At 45.2% G+C, this 20,692-nt stretch overlaps 1 protein-coding gene across 9 annotated transcripts in view; it reads right to left on the reverse strand.

Annotated features, from left to right (window-relative positions):
* Positions 1-2,569: 2,569 nt before the first annotated feature.
* HENMT1 (HEN methyltransferase 1) overlaps positions 2,570-20,692 on the reverse strand; it is a 49,342-nt gene continuing 31,219 nt past the window's right edge. For all 9 annotated transcript variants that reach the window (XM_045026321.1, XM_045026317.1, XM_045026319.1 and 6 more), the window contains 4 exons: positions 17,922-18,056; positions 15,427-15,609; positions 6,239-6,416; positions 2,570-5,238 (listed from right to left, as the gene is read on the reverse strand). In XM_045026321.1, coding sequence (XP_044882256.1) covers positions 4,804-5,238; positions 6,239-6,416; positions 15,427-15,609; positions 17,922-18,056 — 931 coding nt within the window. In that variant the 3' untranslated portion in view covers positions 2,570-4,803. The remainder of the gene's footprint in view (positions 5,239-6,238; positions 6,417-15,426; positions 15,610-17,921; positions 18,057-20,692) is intronic.

Below are 20,692 nucleotides of genomic sequence, written 5' to 3' on the forward strand. Positions count from 1 at the left end.
GACACCAACAAACACTCTCATCAGGAACAAACAAGGACAGCTACTACAACCGAACAAGAAATGTACTGGACAGAGCATTTCAAAGAATTGCTTAACAGGGAGCCACCTAAAGAGGAAGCAAACATCCAGGAGGCAGAAGATCTTGATATCAACGCAGACACCCCAACTAAGGAAGAGATCATTCAAGCCATTAAATCCTTAAAAAAATGGGAAAGCTCCTGGCAAGGATAACTTGAATGCAAAATTGTTCAAGATAAATCCTAAATTAGCAGCATCTATCCTGGCCCCTCTATTTACATCAGTCCTGGCCCCTCTATTCCCATCAGTGGGAAAAGGAAAAAGTGTCAGATGAGTGGACCAATGGGGTTATATTGAAGATACCAAAGAAAGGAACTCTCAGTGATAACTGGTGTGGTATCACACTTTTATCTGTGCCAAGCAAAGTACTGTGTAAGATAACTGCGTATATCAGAGGCACTTGATAGCGTTGTCAGAAAAGAGCAAGCTGGTTTTCAGAAAGGGCACAGATGCACAGACCCAGATCTACACTCTATGAAACATAACAGAACAGTGCTTAGAATGGCAATGGCAACTCTACATAGATGTCATAGACTTTGAGAAGGCTTTTGATAGCATTCACAGGACCAGCCTATGGCACATTCTGTGGGCATATGGAATTCCTTTCCCTTAGAATCAACGTCATCAAAAGCTTCTATTTCAACTTTACATGCAGTGTTGATCAGTGAGCTCAGTTCTGAAGTCAAAACAGGAGTACACCAGCGGTGTGTCATGTCTGCAATCCTCTTCAACATTGCCATCGACTGGGTAATGCAGCATACAACAGAAGACATGCCAAGAGGCATTAAATGGATGCTCTTCTCATGCCTTGAAGAGCTGGACTTTCCAGATGATATCACTCTCCTATAATATACCCAACACCATATACAAGAAAAAACTAGACTCAACGCATTCAGACAGCAAATTGGACTGAAAATCAACCGCAATAAGACACATATCATGATGTTTAATATTGCCTCACTGTCACCAGTACGGATAGAGGATTATGTTCTCACCAATGCAGACACATTCACGTACTTGGGCAGAACCATCAGCCAGGAAAGTGGAACAAGCCAGGACATCCGGAACAAAATCAGTAAAGCCAGGAACACCATCAAGAGCTTAAATGCAGTCTGGAAATCATCAAAATACAATACCAAAACCAAACTCAATATTTATCAGAGCTACGTACTTTCAACGCTACTTTATAGTGCAAAATGCTGGGGAATGAGAAAGTATGACATGTCCAAACTGTCTTAATTCCATACAACCTGCCTCAGAAAAATCCTCTATCTTTTGGCCCAGAACAATCTCAAACCAAGATTTATTGACACAGTTCAGCCAAGAGGCTCTGAGCACCATCATTGCCAGGAGGTGTTGGAGATGGATCGCTCATGTGCTTCAGATGGAAACTGATTCCATCACCAGCGTAGCAATAAGATGGACACCTGAAGGCAAGCGAAAATGAGGCCTCCAGAAAACAACAAGGCGAAGAGCTGTGGAAGCTAAGCTGAAAAACCTGGGGCACAGCTGGGGAACCACTGGAAGACTTGCCGGAAATAGACAGGAGTGGAGGAGTTTGGTCACTGCCTTAAACGCCAGACACGTAATAGGAACATGATGATGATGATGATGATGAACGAGCAGCGGTAGCCTTGTCAGAGGGAGAAGCTCTCTTGCCAACATCGCACAGTCCACACCAATGCTTACATTAGTGTAACTTAAGTCGCTCAGAGGGGTGGCTTATCACACTCCTAAGTGATATAAGTGGTATTGTAGACATAGAACCATGGCTTAGGCTATCACTGATTTGCTGTAATAGCTTGGGCAAGTCACATGACTTCACCATGACTGAACACTTTGAGGTAGGTAAACTTCTTTGTAACTGGGATTTATGTCTTAACATTTGTGAAGTGGTTTGAGGTCTTCCCATGAAAGGCACCACAGAAGCACAAATGTATTTATTCTTGGATTCTTTCTTCTCCTTTTAAGATGTTAACATCCAGTACTAATTCCTACCAGTCAAGATTATAGAAGGAAAAAGTAATCAATCCTGCTATGGGGAAGTGGAGTTTTCTGGAGGATATTATAAATCCTTTGGGGTAAAGGTAGCCAACCCAATATTCATATAGACCAATTTCCAACTGGGTTTACAGAACAAAATGTTAGGGGTCTGATCTTTCCAAGAAGAGTGTTTCTATGAGCACCCCTATAATTAGCTGTAATGTGACATCGTAATCAAGGCAAATATTGTTCCAATTCTGCCAGAGCCACCTGTTCCTTATTTTAAATGACCAGGCTACAACGTACACTCAATAAAGAAATACCAACAAGAAAAAACAGAGTGGAGAAGGAAGGTGGGAGGGGAGACAAAAAACCTTAACAGATGTAGTATCTGCTAAATGTGCCTTACACCACTGAGTTGCAGAGATATCTTCAAAAAAAAAATGGCCAAGCTAATGGTACTGAACTCTGCAGTCATTAAACAGTTAGGCTCATTATTAGCCAAAGAACAGTTTATTTACAAGCGTTGAAGTTCACATGTGTAACATTTAAGGCATTTTACAAGATAACTGTACAGCCACAAAAGGAAAAAAAACAAACCACCACTGAGGAAGTAGTTCTAAATAGTTTTGATTACAAGTTAACATTTAGTAAGCATAGCTGTTTAACAGGGATGAAAAAATTCCACACAAAACAAACTAGAAGTATCAAGAAGTAATAAAAGCATTTGAAGGGAGGTAGAATGCTTCAAAGTATTTGTCTCTTTAAGAGAAACTCATCTTACTTATAGATTCTGAACCTATCCCTCTTCTCTTAAGTTACTGCCCCTCTTTTTTGTCTGGTCTTTCACCATGAATGATTTGAGAGTTGAAGGAGGGCCAGAAGAGACAGGATCCCCCCGCCCCCCTGCGATTCTGAAGATGGAGCAAAGGCCATTCTCAGTCATCCTCTACAACACTAGTTAGCCTTTGCACAGAACTGCTTTACATTTTTGTAAATATCTCACAAATGTTAGGCCTGATCCTGCAGCATTTCTGCCCCCTCTCCCCCTCAATTCTGCCAGTACCATCAGTGGGAGCATCTAAGGAGTGAGGCCTGTTCACTAGTTAATTGTGCATTACCCATGAGAAACATTTTAGCATTGATCAGATATTAACAAAAGAAAACCATGTGACTTGACCTAGTCACATAAAAAATATTACTTATCTTGGACAAAGGAGAAAATGGAGGGGAAAATTTTGCAACATGTGTGAACATGCTATTCTTGTGCATACATAAGGTTTAGTTCTTAGACAGTAATAAATAGTTAGTAGTTTGTTTACTACACATTTATATGTGTGATATATCCTTGTCTAATGCAGGCAACTAGGCCAGCTCTTTCTAGTAGAATCATCTCCTTAGCCTAAATCACAAGCTCCACTATCACAGGTATTGTACAGCCTTCTATTTCTATTGAGAGTATTAGGAATAGCATGTATTTTTAGGGACCAATTACTTATTACTTTGAGGGTAATTTTTCCTTAAAGCAGGTCTAGGAGGTTTCTTTTATTAAAGATTTTTAAACAGAAGTCAGCGATATTTAACAGAAAATGGTGAGAACACTTTTAATTAGTAATACAGTACTCTTACATTTTAATGTCTGCTACTTTCCCAGCAGATTATTCTCACTGAACTTCCCCTGCGACCACTAACAACTGTACCACTTTTCCCATTAACCTAGAAGAAGCATTTGACTTTCTCCAAGCCTGAAACGGTGCTCCGGGTTGCAATGACATCCATTGAAAGTGGTTTTTTTAATAAACACTACCTAAAGTTGTGAAACTCTCACATTAATGGGCATTACGCAGGTACAGAGGAAGACATATTCATCAAGTTATGTTCATGGGATCAGTGCTGCTACAATAAGATGACCAAAAAGGGGAAGGAGAAAGAAAACATAAGAACTGGTACAATGGCTATGTCCCCATCTCTCCATTAGTGGCTGATTCTACAGGAATATTTTTACTTCTGTATTAGTCCAAATTTATGCTTTTTCCCCCTCTCTCCTCCCCTTATCCTGCAACATATCTTCTACCTGTTGCTTTTATTTCTCTTCCAGCTACACTATACAGTGATCAATAAGATAGGCTTTCTGAATTTCCGTTTGTCTTCACATTCACCTTTCAACCAAAAAAATAAACTTACCTACATTTTTTTTGCTTGTAAGTTAAGTTTTACCAAAAATATTAACATTTTTGTCCTCCTTACCTACTAGCTTCTTTTATAGCTGACATATGATATAATTATAACTGTTGTCTAGGTTTTAGCATTAGAATCAATATGTGAAACCTATAGCTAGAGAGATGGTGAAGCTGTAGTGCTCTACTGCACCCCCATTCACATGACTAGTCTTGGGGGACTCAGTTAAAGCTAGTGCAATCTGTATATATACTCCCAACATACCTAAACGAGTGTAATTATGATACTTGAGAGAGAAATAAGGGGAAAGCAAACAAAACATGGCTAAATAAACTATTGCCCTTCAATGGCAGTTGGATGCCTAACTGCTCCCTTTTGTGCCTTTGAAAATCTGCCCTATAATCCTTAAAGGTGCTGCCTTTAACAAGCAAAAATTCTAGGTCCCGCTAGAAATATTTAAAACTAAAAAAATAAGAGTGCTGTAACTCTAGTCACTATATGGAAATAACATCAGCATGAATCTACTAACAAGGTTTTCTTTGTCACCACAGTTTGAAGGGTTTTCTAATTCTCTTGTTCTTCATTTTCATATTCGATAGTGACTATCACGGCAGAACCATCATTGCTCAGTGCTACTTTGCCAGCAATAAGATTGCTTAACTTCTCAAAGGTGCCACAAAGTTGATTCACTTTGGGAATAGAAAAGATTTTTGCCAGAGGTATATAAACGGTGTTTCCATCAATGAATGGCTCCATGCTTCTATCAGCAGCAAGTTTTTCAGTTTCAGCTAGAGAAAGGTTCTTTGAACACGTCATGAAATATTTAAATGGCTGGAATTTGAGTTTTTGCTCAAGACCATCACTATGCTCCTTACACTCAGACTTGAAATTGCCCAGTAGTCGTCTTTTAATGATGTCTGCTCCGAAAAGAACTTCACTGACGACTGCATTCTGCAGGTACTTTTCATCTTTAAGACTTGGGTACACTGCCTTGAAAACCTTTACAATGTGCAAAACCCCAAAATATTTAACATTATGACAGACCCAGAAACAACAGAAGTCTCCAAAACAAAGCACACAAACGTCACCACCCAAAACAAAGGCATATCCAAGGCCACTCAATAATTTGAGCTACATGGATGAGAGGCATTGCTGAGTACTGTTTTGAGTAAGAGTGTGTGAGAGAGACAAGCAGAAGGCAGACAGTAACAGACTTGGGCCTTGTCTACACTACACAAAAGTCAAGCTTTTGTCAACAAAACAGCGGCGGTGTACACAGTGAAATGCTCCTCCCGCCAATGTAACTCACCTGCTATGCCGACATACTAAAACAACCTCAACAAGAGGTGTAGGGCTTATATCATTGTAATGAGGGTGATGCAGTGTCTGTGTAGCCACTGCATTCCTTACATCAACTGTTGGCTGTCATGATTGTCAATTTCATGGCTCTGCTGGAGTTGTGAAATTGACAAGAAAGCCGGCTCCCAAGCCAGGGTGCTACCCAGTCTCTGCTCCAAGGTGGGCTGCCACCTAGGCTCCCGGCTTGGTCTGCTGCCCGGGCTTCCCACTACCTGCTGGGAGTCCTACTGGTTCCCAGTGTCCGACTCCCTGCTGAGACCATGGCAGCTGACCAGATTCTGGGCATGGATCTCCCTGCCACAGGCAAGAAGTCATAACATCAGCCTGAATGTTTGGTATCTTTAAAAACATAATCACAGGCTTATTCTTTTCTCAATGCTCTTGAGCATGAACTGGTCTACACTGGGAATTTACATCAGCATAGCTATGTCTCAGGGCTGTGAACCCCTCCTCTCGGTGTAGGCAGTATCTACACTGAAGCACTGCAGCTGAGCCACTGTAGCATGTAGCAATAGTCAACTCTGGTATACACATAACCCTTATGATTCTGTCTCACAAAACTATCCCTTTGTTGTTATTTATTGATCCCTATACAAAGTAAACTAAATGGATATGTAGAGGGAGAGCAGGAGATACTTACAGTTTTGTAAGCATGTTCCGTGTGTTTCTCAGAGTTAACAGTTTCACCATTCTTTGGATATTTTCTCACAAACACACCTATTTGCGTACAAAACCCAACATCCTCAGTTCCAGGTGGTGGGGTCCCAAGTCCAGTAAATTCCACTGTATAATCATAGCGAGTAGCTGCAGCTACTGCCCTAAGAAAAATAATGTAACTTATTATATTGAATGGTCATATTTTTAATGTGATGAAGAAATATGAACACCAGTGCAAAAACTAAAACCTCGATCCTGCTAGCTCTTATGCACTTGTTTAAATTCAAGAATATTTATTTCAATGGGACTACTCGTGCTCAAAGTTAGGCACATACATAAGCATTTTCAAGATCAGAGCCTTAGTCTGTAGTACTGTGAAATCAGATTAAATCAGGGGTAGGCTAACTATGGCCCATGGGCCAGATCCGGCCTGTCGGGCTTTGGATCCAGCCCGCGGGGCTAAGGCAGGCTCCCTGCCTGCCCTGGACGTACTGTTCCTGGAAGTGGCCGGCACCATGTCCCTGAGGCCCCTGGGGGCAGGTGGAACAGGGAACCGCGGCGAATGAGAGCTGCAGGGGGCAGTGCCTGAAGGCGAGGGCAGCACGCGGAGCCCTCCGCTCCCCTCCCCCGCCCAGGGGCTGCAGGATGTGGTGCTGCCGCTTTCGGGAGCAGCGCGGGGGCAGGGCAGGCATGCAGCCTGGTTGAGCCCCGCTGCACATCGCTGCCACCTGGAGCCACTCAAGGTAAGTGGTGCCGGGCCGGAGCCCGCACCCCAACCCCCTGCCCTGAGCCCCCTGCTGCACCCCTCCTGAACGTCAACCCCCTGCCCTGATCCCCCTGCCGCACCCCAACCCCCTGCCCCAAGCTCCCTCCCGCACTCTGAACCCCTCCCTACACCCCAACCCCCTGCCCTGAGCCCCCTCGTACACCCTGCACCCCTCCTGCACCCTAACCTCCTGCCCTAGATTCATAACCCTGCATGCAATGTCCCACCCAGATGTGGCCCTCGGGCCAAAAAGTTTGCCCACCACTGGGTTAAATTGTTATCTCTGCATTTTTAAATAAACCAAAATTCCTTTAATATTTCACAAGCACCTGCTGGAAAATATTCATATTCATTATTATGCCCCCTCTCTCTCTCTCTCTCTCAATAAAGCAGATAGAATGAATAAAATACAACAGCTTATGGAAAACATCAGCTTTTTGTACTTTGTCAAGTTTTCAGAATTTAATCACACTATTATCTTTTGAGAAGAGTGCATTTAAAAAAGACAATACTGGCTAAATGATATAAATATATGCTTGAATCTCAAAGTCTGCAGGCCCAGTATAGCTATACTAGTATCTGAAAGCCCATACTGTTGTAGAGGTGTAATTTATGAAGTCAAAATGGCTGAGAACATAAAATTTGGATGGTACCAGACGATGAATCCCAGTGATTATTGAACCTGGTGATAGTCTAAACAAAAGAATCATGCTTGCAGCTGCTTCCTTTGCATCACACTTACTCAATAATCTAGGCTTCAGAGTGATGTTTGGGGTTAGAGTGTGCTGGTTGTGTTGTTGTGTGGGTGGTTGTGTTGTATTGCGAGATTTGTATTTATTTGTGTAGGTGGTAAATAAAGGGTGTGTGCTGTGGTTAGGGACTGTGTGTGTTTGGGGCTACTGTGTTTGCTGGCTGTGTTTTTGTGTACGTGGTTGCATTGATTTGTGTCTGGGGGAGATGTGCTGGGAAATTTGTGTTGATTTGTACATATAGAGAATGAGGGATATATGCTGCAGTGAGGAGCTGTGTATGCTTAAGGTTATTGTGTGTGCTGGTTGTGTTGCTGTGTGGGTGGGTTTGAAAAACTGACAGTTGGGTCATGTCTCCATCATCTGTGCAGTCTCCCTTATACAACCAATTAAACTGCTACATGCAATATAGCTGTATAGGAGGGGTGGTGATTGGTTTAGTTACCTCTGGTATCACAATGGTCTTCTAGGGACTCTTGGCATGGCATAGATACATGTCTTGCTGTCTAACAGATTTAATTTGTAAAGTCAAAACGTCTGAGAACTTAAAAACTGGACAGTAACAGGCTGCGACACCAACCTGATGATATTCTGAACAAAAAGAGAAGCCTAGAATGTTGAGTCAGTGTGATGCAAAGAAAACAGCTGCAAGCATGCTTGCAGCAGTTCCCATCACTTCTCACTGACTCTACAGACATAATAAGGCTTCAGAGTGACAGTCTTGACTCTTATATAGATGAGAACGGAGACATCTCAGGTCCATAACAGTGTGCATGGGAATTATATTAAGGTGAGAAAGAGATCTAAAAGGGCCACCTCTCTTCCTCTGCACTATTCCAAGGATATGGTGGCCAATGGGTATGATAAAGCTGGCGTAAGGTAAGGCCACAAACTTGATGGTATAGCCAGGCTGAACCACATTCAGGACTCACTTGTCCGTTGTTATCGCTCTTCATGCTAGAAGAAATAGTTTGAGACAGCCCCGGAAAGGGGTGTCTGGCAAGAGCTTTGGGGTGCAAAGTGACTGGCGGCTCTCTAGTTGCACTCAGAAATATTGCTTACGAAGATTGAGAGTGTTGCACAGAGGACTGCACCATCAGAACAGGTGAATGGGATCTGTGAACCTTTGGGTGTTTCGGTGGAGGGCTGTAGAAATAGGGAGACCCGTAGCATTTCATAGGCAGCAAATGGTAAAATTTCAGCTTTGGCACTGGCAGATATATGCCTAAGGAACACAAGATGGTTCTGGAGTCTTTCAGTGAGTTCTAGGAACCATCTGTCTTCTGATTAAAGAGATGTGACTCATCAAAAGGTAGGGCTCAATTGTGTTCTGTACCTCCCTAGGGAAACCTGTGGAATTCCTTCCTCGTGACAATTCCAATCACCAATATGCACAAGGACGTGTCTGCTAAATAAACCACAGCCTAAAGTATGGACTTAGCAACCAATGTATCTTCCTCTAAAAAAGCTCTGAGTTGGGCATGATTCTGTTGAGGTAGCTTATCCGCAAAATCTGCCATATGCCCATATTTTAAAAAGTCATTTGGCCATCAGTGCCCAGTAATTTGAGATCCTGAACTGGAGGCTGGCAAAGAAGACTTTTCAATCCATATGGTCCAATCTCTTGCCCTCCTTACCGGCGGGTGTGGAGAGTGGATGTTGCTGTTTAACCTGCTTCACAGCAGCCTAGATCACCAGGGAAATGGGCAGAAGATGTGAGAACTGAAACTCAGACCCATGGGGGGACGTAGTATCTCTTTTCCTCCCCTTTCAGGGTGGGGGCACACGTCGTGTGTCAATTGTAGAATGGCACTGTTGATCAATAGGGCCACTCTGGGTGGTACCAATGCATGCAAAATGTCCAGTACAGTAACTCCTCACTTAAAGTCATCCCGGTTAACGTTGTTTTGTTGTTCAGATGCTGATCAATTAGGGAACATGCTCGTTTAAAGTTGTGCAATGCTCCCTGTAGCGGGGTGGTCACCTGCTCCTGTCCTGAAAGGCTTGAAATCAGCCCTGTCCCAGGGCTGAGGCTGTGAGAGGGCTGCTGCTAGGAAAAGCTGATTGGGGAACCAGCCACAGATGCAGCCACGCCCCAATCAGGGCCCAGCTAGCCCTTATAAGAGGGCAGTGGGACAGGAGCACACAGAGAATCTCTCTCTAGTGGTAGAGAGGGAAGGACCTGACTGCCTGGAAGCTGAGAGGGTACCAAGATTGGAGCAGGGCTGGGGGAAGGCCAGAGGAGCTGGAAAGCTCCGACCTAGAAACCCCGCAGGCTGCAGGCCTTGTTAAAGGCCAGAAAAAGGTACTGTGGGGCAGGGCTGGGGGAAGGCCCGAGGAGCTGGGGAGCTCCAGCCTAGAAACCCCCCAGGCTGCAGGCCTTGTTAAAGGCCAAAGAAGGGTACTGGGGTTGCAGAGGGCAGCCCAAGGGCAGGCAGAGACAGCAGGTCCAAAACCCCTCTTGCGTATGATGAATGCGTGTACACTGCAGTCTGCCCCAGTGAGTGGGGGCTAGACGGTGACTGGCAGTAGCCATATACTGAGGTGAGGTGGGGATAGGGGGTTGGGGGTTCCCTGGCCTGAAAGGGGCACCAGTCCAGGAGGGACTTGGGCCCAGCGGCAAGCAGGACACCAGCCTGCAGATGGCGCTCTGGAGCTGGAAAAGCTAATTCCCTGGACAACCAGCAGGAGTCGTCTCCCCGTTACACTCCCTTATAACATTGTTTGGCAGCCACCTGCTTTGTCCTCTGCTTGAAGGAAGAACAGCCCATTGCAGCTAGCTGGTGGGGGCATGGAACCAGGGTGAACCGGCAGCCCCCCTATCAACTCCCCACTCCCCTAAGTTCCCTGTGCAGCAGCCACCCAGCATGCTATCAATTCCCCCCACTACCATGTGCTGCTCCTGCCCTCTGCCTTGGAGCTCCTGCTTGCTGTGCAGAGGTGGAGGGGCTAATATCAGGGTGTCCCCCTCTCCCCTACTCCAGCTGTTGCAGTGATGGTGCCCAAGGCAATGAGTACCAGTGACTCCTGGGCTGAGGTAAGGGAAGGTATTGTCACGGTGCCACTGGAACCCTTTGACAGTCAGATCTTCGTAACAGTAGCGGCGGACCATGCATAACATCTGGATCCTCAGACTCAGAGGAACCAGAGCCCTGTACAAATGGCAGTGCTGATGGAGCCAAGAGAATGGAGTGTATTGTAGGAAAATGGCCAGAAGGTGGTGGATCCGAGATGATACACAGAGACCTCATCTTTTCCTGGGAGAACAGTTCATGAGATCCAGGAGTACTTCAGAGTTTCCCCGGAGTCAATGGTACATGGTCTCTGGACGGAATGGGGGCCAGTAAGGGGATATGTCTCTGCTCTGACGATTTACAAGGCGCCAGTGGAGCCAATGCAGGAGGGGTCTGTGGGTCCAGAACCGGGACTGGAGGATCTGGTGAGCGATGTGACTTCTTGCTGCACTTGTGGGTCTTGGAACGCAGTACTGCTCTGTGGCCAGAACTCGTGGATGGTGCGGGGTCTTTCTTAGATCTGGAGGAAGACTTCCTGCCATGCTTATGCACATGCTTCCGTGACCCATGGCTAGGCCTTGGTGCAGGGTCCATAGCATTTGTACCAGCAGAGCCAGACTCAGGCTCTGGAGTAGGAGGCACACTCTTGGACAGTTCAGGCAGGTGTACGGGGGGGATCTGTGGCCCCATGGTGACTTCCATGAGGTGCTTCTTAAGACAGAAGACTGCTTTCCCAAGTACAAGCAGGGATGGAGAGGCAGACACTGTACCTGGACGTAGAGTGGGTTACCCTTAAACAGTACAGACAACATTGATGCTCGTTGCTGAGGGAAAACCGATGAGGGCAGGAACTACAGACTTTGAATCCCAGCCTTTTCAGCATAATCCAGTATCCCAACCTGGATGGTGGGATGAAGATAATTTGGTGGGAAACTGCAAAAGCGGCACCCAAAGTCTTTAATCATACCAGAACTTTCAGAAAGAAGAAAATTACAGTACTACAAAAACGGCAAAAAAACAAACAAACCCTTGACTATATACAGTATCCAAAACTCTAGAAACAAGAAAACTATTATGTAAGAATCCTGACTGTACAAAAATCAAAACATTTTTTTCCTGAAAAGTTTGGAAAATGCATCACCAAAGACAAGAGACCAGCAGAAGTTCCAACTCAGACCATGCAGTGGTGAGAAGGAACTGAAGACGCAGTTGCCTTGGGCGAAACCACAAGGCCATGCAAAGGTGCATGCACGGACCAACAAACATTAGTCCTTTGAAAAAGCTCTGGCTGTAGGCACATAGCGCATGCCCATAACCCTGAGTGGAATACAATAGGGACCATCACTCAAACAAGAACCATCACAGATGTATAGTTAACAGATGGATGAATTGCAGACAACAAGCCTCAGAAAATTCAAAGCCAGAATAGCAGTTCATACAGCAGTTACTAAAAATAAATAAAAGTAGTATGGAAAAAAGTTTCCAAGACAGATTCGAGAATCTCCCAATTTAAGTTAGAACCTTAACAATATAATAACCTGGGAGATGGTTTTATTTTTATTTAAGTATTTGTTCACACTGCTGTGCAAAGTCCTTTACTTTAAGTTGTCCAATATAACAGAAGTCCAATTCAAACTGTTACCTAAATTTGTCAGCAAAAGGTAAAGACAAATTGACTGGTTCAAACTGAATTGGTTAGTTTAAAAGAACTGTGATAAGAGGCCCTCCCCAGCTCCATGGGTGCATTGTTTCAGGCACCCGGTGGAGAGGCATCAGCATGGGGGATGAGAGTTGGGGACACCCTGGCTAATGGCTCCTACAGGCTCAGCTGCTAGTCCCAGCTGGGCTGGGGAGGACAGGACTTCCTCTTCCCCTGCAAGGAGGGGATGGGTCAGACCCATCCCCAAAAACCTCCCCCAGCTACAGGAAGCTCCACACACACCCGCTTCCTGTACCCATCGCTCCTCAGCCACGGGGTAAGTGATCACTGTATGCTGGCAGTTGCTCCCCCGTCCACCCAACCCCCATGCATCCGGATTCCCCATACCCAACCCCCCCCCGCCCCCGAGTCTCACTCCCCCTGCACCTGAGCCCCACCCCACCAAGCCCCACCCCTTACATCTGTATACCCGCCGAGCCCCTCCTCCCTGCATCCACCCCCACCCCTGCACCCAGACCACACCTTTCTGAGCCTTCCAAACTCAAACCCCATCCTGAAGAGCCCCACTCCCATTGCACCTGGACCCCCACACTGAGCCCCAATGACCTGGACTCCCACACTGAGCCCAATGACCAGGACCCTCACCCCTCCAAGCCCCACTCTCCCAGCACCCAGACCCGCCCCTCTTTAGCCTCCCAAACCCAGACCCGCCCACTTAGCCCTAACTACCTGCACCTGTACCCCCTGCAGTGTCCCATTCCCCCTGCACCTGGAACCCCCACAACAAGCAACAAGATGATCCCCTTCTGCACCCGGATCCCCACACTGAACCGCTCACACACAACTGCCCCACAGAGAACCCTCTCACTCCACACCAGGATCCCCCCACACTAAGACCCCACCTGGATCCTGCCGGGCTGAGCCTGCCTGCCTGCCTCACACCTGGATTAGGGGCCAGGGCTGGGCAGGCTTGCGAGACTCTGTCCCTCTCACTAGCTATCCTGGTGTACCTGGCATGGAAGGGCAGAGCCCCAGGGTGATCCTGGGGCAGGCCTGGCCCTTGCATTGTGTTAGGATCGGGTGCCTCACCGACAAATCCGTGTACTGGGGGGCAGAGGTTGCAGGGTGATCTCCTACCTCCTTGCAGACAATGGCCAATGCTCCCCACTGCCATTCTGGAGCTTCCACATTTATTTATTGACAAATAAAATATGCAGAATTTTTAAATATTGTGCACAGAATTTTTTGGCACAGAATTCCCTCAGGAGTAGTCTTGGAGGCTTCTAGTAAGGTCACAGGTTGAGATAATGAGGTGCAAGTTTCTAGAAATGAGAGGAAATGTTTACAGTGAAATGTGTTTTGATTAATTAATGTTAATGGGATGAGGTTGGCACACCTTTTTGTATGTAGTTTAACTGAGTGTCACTGAATGGTAGTATTATGGGCATGGATGGACTGGAAGGAACGAGCTTTACCATCCTGGCTGCCACCCACACCGTCTCCCGGAACCCACTATGACATACTGGGCCTTCATAGTCTTGATTGTGAGAAACACAGGGGGAGGGAGGATAACATTGAGGTCTATAAAATCATGACTGGTGTGGAGAAAGTAAATAAGGAAGTGTTATTTACTACTTCTCATAACACAAGAATTAGGGGTCACCAAATGAAATTAATAGGCAACAATTTAAAACAAACAAAAGGAAGTATTTCTTCACAAACACACAGTGAACCTGCGGAACTCCTTGCCAGAAGATGTTGGGAAGGCAAAAGACTATAATGGGGTTAAAAAAAGAATTAGATAAATTCACGGAGGATAGATCCATCAATGACTGTAAGCCAGGATGGGCAGGGATGGTGTTTGCCTCTGTTTGCCAGAAGCTGGGAATGAGCAACAGGGAATGAATCACTTGATGATTACTTGTCCTGTTCATTCAATCTGGGGCACCTGGCATTGGCCACTGTTGGCAAACAGGATACTGGGCTAGATGGACCTTTGGTCTGACCCAGTAATGCCATTCTTATGTTCTTAAACATCCTGACCAGAAAAGGCCAGAGAGAGAGAGAACCGCCGCCAACACCAGAAATCCTGAATACTACCTGGAATGTAAGAGTTGGGTTCCTTTCCCTTGTGAGTTCTTTTCCTTCTTGCAACTTATTTCTTCCTCTTTTCTATCTCTGTTTTTTGCCTTCTGTTTAATAAGAATCTGGTTTAGCCTGCATCTTTTGCAACACAGATGTGAGCTCACAACTAGTGAGGCAGCTAAAAGCAATCCCCCAAACAACCCAAAGCTGGTACCATTTTGCCAGCTCTTGGACTGGCTGATAAGAGCACGTGTTATGCACCTGTGTTTCTCCAGTAGTGAGGCTGCAAGTGAGAGTCAGCACCAGAGACAGAAGCTGCATTTTCTATATTTGGTATTCTTTTCTGTTCCCATTTGTGTGTGTTTGTCTTTTTTTGTTTTCAAGGAAACAGGACTGGACTTTAAACAACAACAGCTCCTAACCAGCACAACTAAATTCTTCTCTTTTTCCAAAAAAGGACAGTTAATACCATATTTACTACTATCCCAGACAGTCAAAACAGGGTATTTTACCCACAAAAACCCTCTACAGCTAAAGGGAAAATTAGATATTGTTAAAATGAAAATCTTACTTAAAACTTCACATTTCAAATGTTTTAGCTGTTTTTCCTTCTTTTTCTGTATATTTACCCACAAGTTTAAGATTTTTACAACTGTTGTTACAATGAGAGTAAGCCAACTGCAACTTGACACAAAACTCCAGCCCACACTTATCTGTTTAATGTAACAGTATACAAGGGTTTCATTAACATATTATCCCTAGTTGGGCCCAAGACACTCACTTTTCAACACACCAACCACCCTCAGACATAAACTGTATTTAAAAAGTAAATCTCTACCATTGTTTTTTACTGTTTTGAGTACAAATAATGTAATGTACAGTAACTAGCAAACTCACCAACTTTGAAATTGTGCTTGGTCCCATTCAAATTTATGGTCTGAATGTCTGAACAGTGTCACTCCTGGGAGCAAAGGGTTAAATTCTGAGTTTGGAGTGCTGATTACAACCATGGCTGGAGCCATAAAACCAAATACCACTTCCGGAAACTTTTCCAGTTCTGCTGCTTCCAGGTGCTCTATTCTGAAAAAGGATAGGATTACATAGGTCCTTAAAGTCTTATAGGGTCTTTTGACTTTCTCTACAATCAATTCAACTAGACTATGTATGTCCTAATATCAGGGGCGGCTCCAGGCCCCAGCACACCAAGCGCATGCTTGGGGCGGCAAGCCGTGGGGGGCGCACTGCCAGCGCCACGAGAGCGGCAGGCAGGCTGCCTTCAGCGGCTTGCCTGCGGAGGGTCCGCTAGTCCCGTGGCTTCGGTGGACCTCCCGCAGGCGTGCCTGCGGAGGGTCCGCTAGTCCTGCAGCTTCGGCGGACCTCCCGCAGGCCCGAAGCCGCGGGACCAGCGGACCCTCCGCAGGCAAACCGCCAGAAGCAGCCTGCCTGCCGTGCTTGGGGCGGCAAAATCCCTAGACCCGCCCCGCCTAATATTTTAGTCATGTGGTTAAAATGTGCTGCAAAGTGAATAAATCTAAGTTGTCAAAGGGGATTCTTTACTATTTTTCATAATCTCTCCCTCTTTCATACTTTTTTTCACCCTTCTATTGACACACACTGCCCAAGGTTCCTAATATGATTAACTTCACACATTAGAAAAGTCAGCCACATCCTGCTAATCTTCCAGTTGAATTATGAAAGTGTTAAATGTACAGGATTGAACAAGTTTGCTAAGAGTAAAGGCTTTAAACTCTAATTTCAACCCTTCTGACCTCAATGAGTCTTGCCACATTACAAAGTACAATGCAAAGGAAGAACAGAATGAAACGTATCAGAGGGGTAGCCGTGTTAGTCTGGATCTGTAAAAGCAGCAAAGAGTCCTGTGGCAACATATAGACTAACAGACGTATTGGAGCATGAGCTTTCTGGGTGAATACCCACTTCGTTGGATGCATGTAGTGGAAATTTCCAGAGGCAGGTATAAATATGCAAGCAAGAATCAAGCTAGAGATAACGAGGTTAGTTCAATCAGGGAGGATGAGGCCATCTTCTAACAGCTGAAGTGTGAACACCCAGGGAGGAGAAACTGCTTTTGTAGTTGGCTAGCCATTCACAGTCTTTGTTTAATCCTGAGCTAGTGGTGTCAAATTTGCAAATGAACTGAAGCTCAGCAGTTTCTCTTTGAAGTCTGGGTCCTGAAGTTTTTTTGCTGCAGGATGGCTACCTTTAAATCTGCTATTGTGTGTCCAGGGAGATTGAAGTGTTCTCCTACAGGTTTTTGTATATTGCCATTCCTAATATCTGATTTGTGTCCATTTATCCTTTTACATAGGGACTGTCCAGTTTGGCCGATGTACATAGCAGAGGGACATTACTGGCATATGATGGTGTATATTACATTAGTGGACGTGCAGGTGAATGAACCGGTGATGGTGTGGCTGATCTGGTTAGGTCCTATGATGGTGTCACTGGTGTAGATATGTGGGCAGAGTTGGCATCGAGGTTTGTTGCATGGATTGGTTCCTGAATTAGAGTTACTATGGTGCAGTGTGCAGTTACTGGTGAGAATATGCTTCAGGTTGGCGGGTTGTCTGTGGGCAAGGACTGGCCTGCCACCCAAGGCCTGTGAAAGTGAGGGATCATTGTCCAGGATGGGTTGTAGATCACTGATCGTGTGTTGGAGAGGTTTTAGCTGGGGACTGTATGTGATGGCCAGTGGAGTTCTGTTGGTTTCTTTCTTGGGCTTGTCTTGCAGTAGGAGGCTTCTGGGTACACGTCTGGCTCTGTTGATCTGTTTCCTTATTTCCTCATGCGGGTATCGTAGTTTTGAGAATGCTTGGTGAAGATTTTGTAGGTGTTGGTCTCTGTCTGAGGGGTTAGAGCAGATGCGGTTGTACTTCAGTGCTTGGCTGTAGACAATGGATTGTGTGGTGTGTCCGGGATGGAAGCTGGAGGCATGAAGGTAGGCATAGCGGTTGGTGGGTTTTCGGCATAGGGTGGTGTTAACGTGACCATCACTTATTTGCACCGTGGTGTCTAGGAAGTGGACCTCCCGTGTAGATTGGTCCAGGCTGAGGTTAATGGTGGGGTGGAAGCTGTTGAAATCGTGGTGGGATTTTTCCAGAGTCTCCCCAGCTAAAACCTCTCCAATGTTATCTCTAGCCTGATTCTTGCTTGCATATTTATACCTGCCTCTGGAAATTTCCACTACATGCATCCAACGAAGTGGGTATTCACCCATGAAAGCTCATGCTCCAATATGTCTGTTAGCCTATAAGGTGCCACAGGACTCTTTGCTGCTTTTACAGAATGAAACATGGAATTCTACTCTATGAATATTTATATTTACAATGTGTTGGATAAGAAAAATTGGAGCACGTAAGCTTAATACTCACAATTCAATGCACGTTACCAAGTCAAAACCAAGCATGCAAGGATCTTTATGAGCGACTGAGCCATGATGCAGGGTCACAGTTAGAGATCTTTCACTTGGTTGCAGATAATCAGCAGGAAGGGGAGACAACCTATGCCTAGGAAAACATTCAAAAGTAAACTGTTGTTGACCTAAAAACTCTATATCCTTATAAAAGCTATTAGCTTGGCTATGTGAGCAAGTGTACCTATATGCTATGTAGTGTGCTAAGAGGAGGAAAATGCCAGCTTGCTAGAAATTATTAGCTCAGGAATTGTTAAATAAGAATAAATATTGTTAGCAATATTCTTCACTAACCCCAACAACTACTAGATATTTAGGTTAGCAAAATATAGTAAGTAAATAACAGATGTTTGATCATGCAGTTGGAAATTTATTGGAAAGTTTGTAAATATGCTAAAAATAAGTCTGTTTGTGAAAAACAGGAAATTAAAAAAATGAAACTCTAAACAATTCCTGTATAAAATATGCCGAGTTGTAAGCAAAATTAGAACCAGACAAATAGGTCAAGCTAATCATTAGGCTGCAAGGAGCAGTTCTCACAGACTTGACAATGTACCTTTCTGTCATGCTCTAACAAATTATTTAATAAAATCAATTAAGGTGACTAATCTGAGGTTTCTTTAAGTACTGAGTAAATTGGAACCTCAGTCAATTTGTAACACAATACAAGAAGGTTGAGACAAGATTCTTGTCCTGAGTCTGTCCTTAATAAGGGCCTCCTGTAAGAAGTTGTATACGCTTAACTCCTGTTGATTTCAATGGGAGTTGAGCATGTTCTGCAACAAACAGGGACAGGAACATGCAAGACAAAAGGATAAGGACGCATTTGTAATTGTTTGGTGCTGAACAATTAATATGACTCAATCTTCCTAAAAAACATTAAAGTTAACTTTTTACCAAGGATAAGTACCTCTTAACAAACAAAACAATTTCCAGTACAGGTCTGTCTTTAATTAAAAAGACCATTTTTACTAAGAGATGATTTTTGAGGGTCTCCTGGATAGTTGCTTAAGATGGAATCACTACAGTCCCTTACATAGAAAAATATCAATACATCAATAATCTTCTGAGTGTGTCAATAGACACCCAAGACTTAAAGGAATCAAACAAACGAAAAACCTACTATGTAAAGACTGAAGTTAACTGAAATCTATAAAAGCAGCAAAGAATCCTGTGGCACCTTATAGACTAACAGACGTTTTGCAGGAGCTTTCGTGGGTGAATACCCACTTCTTCGGATGCAAGAAGAAGTCTTGCATCCGAAGAAGTGGGTATTCACCCACGAAAGCTCCTGCAAAACGTCTGTTAGTCTATAAGGTGCCACAGGATTCTTTGCTGCTTCTACAGAACCAGACTAACACGGCTACCCCTCTGATACTTGAAATCTATAAATAAGTGCACAGGCTGAGGCTCCATCTTTAAATTATGATAATGTTTAAAATCTATGGGACCAACCATAAGTTCCTGACTGGAAAAAAAAAATCAGCTTAGATGTTTTGCCTTGATGATTTTAAACCCAAAACTTATTTTTACTTTGTTTTTCTTTTGAAATTATGAAGATTCTGCATACATTTTTCCTTATTACCCAATCACTGCAGCCTGGAGATATTAAAAAAACTAAAACATAACCACAATGTCCTGTGTGGACTACATTCCTGATACAGGAAAAAATGGTAGATGAACGCTCAGCTTCACAACTACACAGAAAAAATAACATTTAAGTTAAATGTGGAGCCTGAAACCTTGACTGTGATGAAGCCTCAAGTGAGAACTGATACAGAATTAAAAAAAAAAAATCTAAGCCCTTTTATGGGGCCTGACCTTAAAGAGTCTTTCACCATGTGTATTGCAGAAGAGGACCTGGGCCAAATCTCAACCTTGAAGAGAAGACTGCACCACCAATCAGGGGAGTACAGTTCTAAGTTCACACCAAACCTACTCAAGTATGGGGGAAAGAAACAGACAAGAAAGCAGCATTCTTAGCTGCCTTTCGCTTTGTTTCCAACTAATATACTGTCTTTGAAGTTATTTGCTTCTTTCTGTGTTAACCTGTCTGTAGCGGGCCGGTGTGGCTCCCCTCCTCCCCGGAGAGGGTTGAGCCCCGGACACAGGAAGGGGCGGGGCTACAGCATGGTGAGCCCGCCCCTCAGAGGGTCAGGCGGCGACCCGGAAGAATAAAAGCCGGGCCTCCCAGCTCAGTCAGCTCTCAGCCACCGGGGAGAGCAGACCTGCCTGAGGGAGCTCCTACCGGAGGAACCACTGGAGCCCCGAGCGACTGCCTGGACTGGACGGAGAGCACCCTACCTCGCTCCTGGGAAGACCAGCCGGAACTCCCCCGCGCCACCTACGACGAGGAGCCCGGGGGAACGCCCCAGCTGCCATGCTGTTACCCCGAGGAGCCCCCGGGGCAGGATTGGCTGGACTTCCCTAAGGACCTACCAGACCTACCCCCCAGCCCGGGTTGGGACGAGCCCATGCAGTGGGACTTCCCGGGGCGAGACGCCGTGGACCAGGTAGGACAAGAGGGGGATAGTGGAAGTGGCCCGGGGGCAGCTGACCTCAGTCAGGCTGCTGACCAGACTGAACCCATGTCAGTGTGTTGCGGTCAGGATCCCCACTGACCGGCAGCGGTGAGGACCGCTGCCTAGGGCCCCGGGCCGGGACACAGTGGAGTGGGTGGGCCTGTGTCCCCCCCTGCCACCCCACTCACGGGTGGCAGTCGTCCCCCTC

Source organism: Mauremys mutica, chromosome 8, assembly GCF_020497125.1.
Source record: "Mauremys mutica isolate MM-2020 ecotype Southern chromosome 8, ASM2049712v1, whole genome shotgun sequence".
Classification (NCBI taxonomy): domain Eukaryota; kingdom Metazoa; phylum Chordata; order Testudines; family Geoemydidae; genus Mauremys; species Mauremys mutica.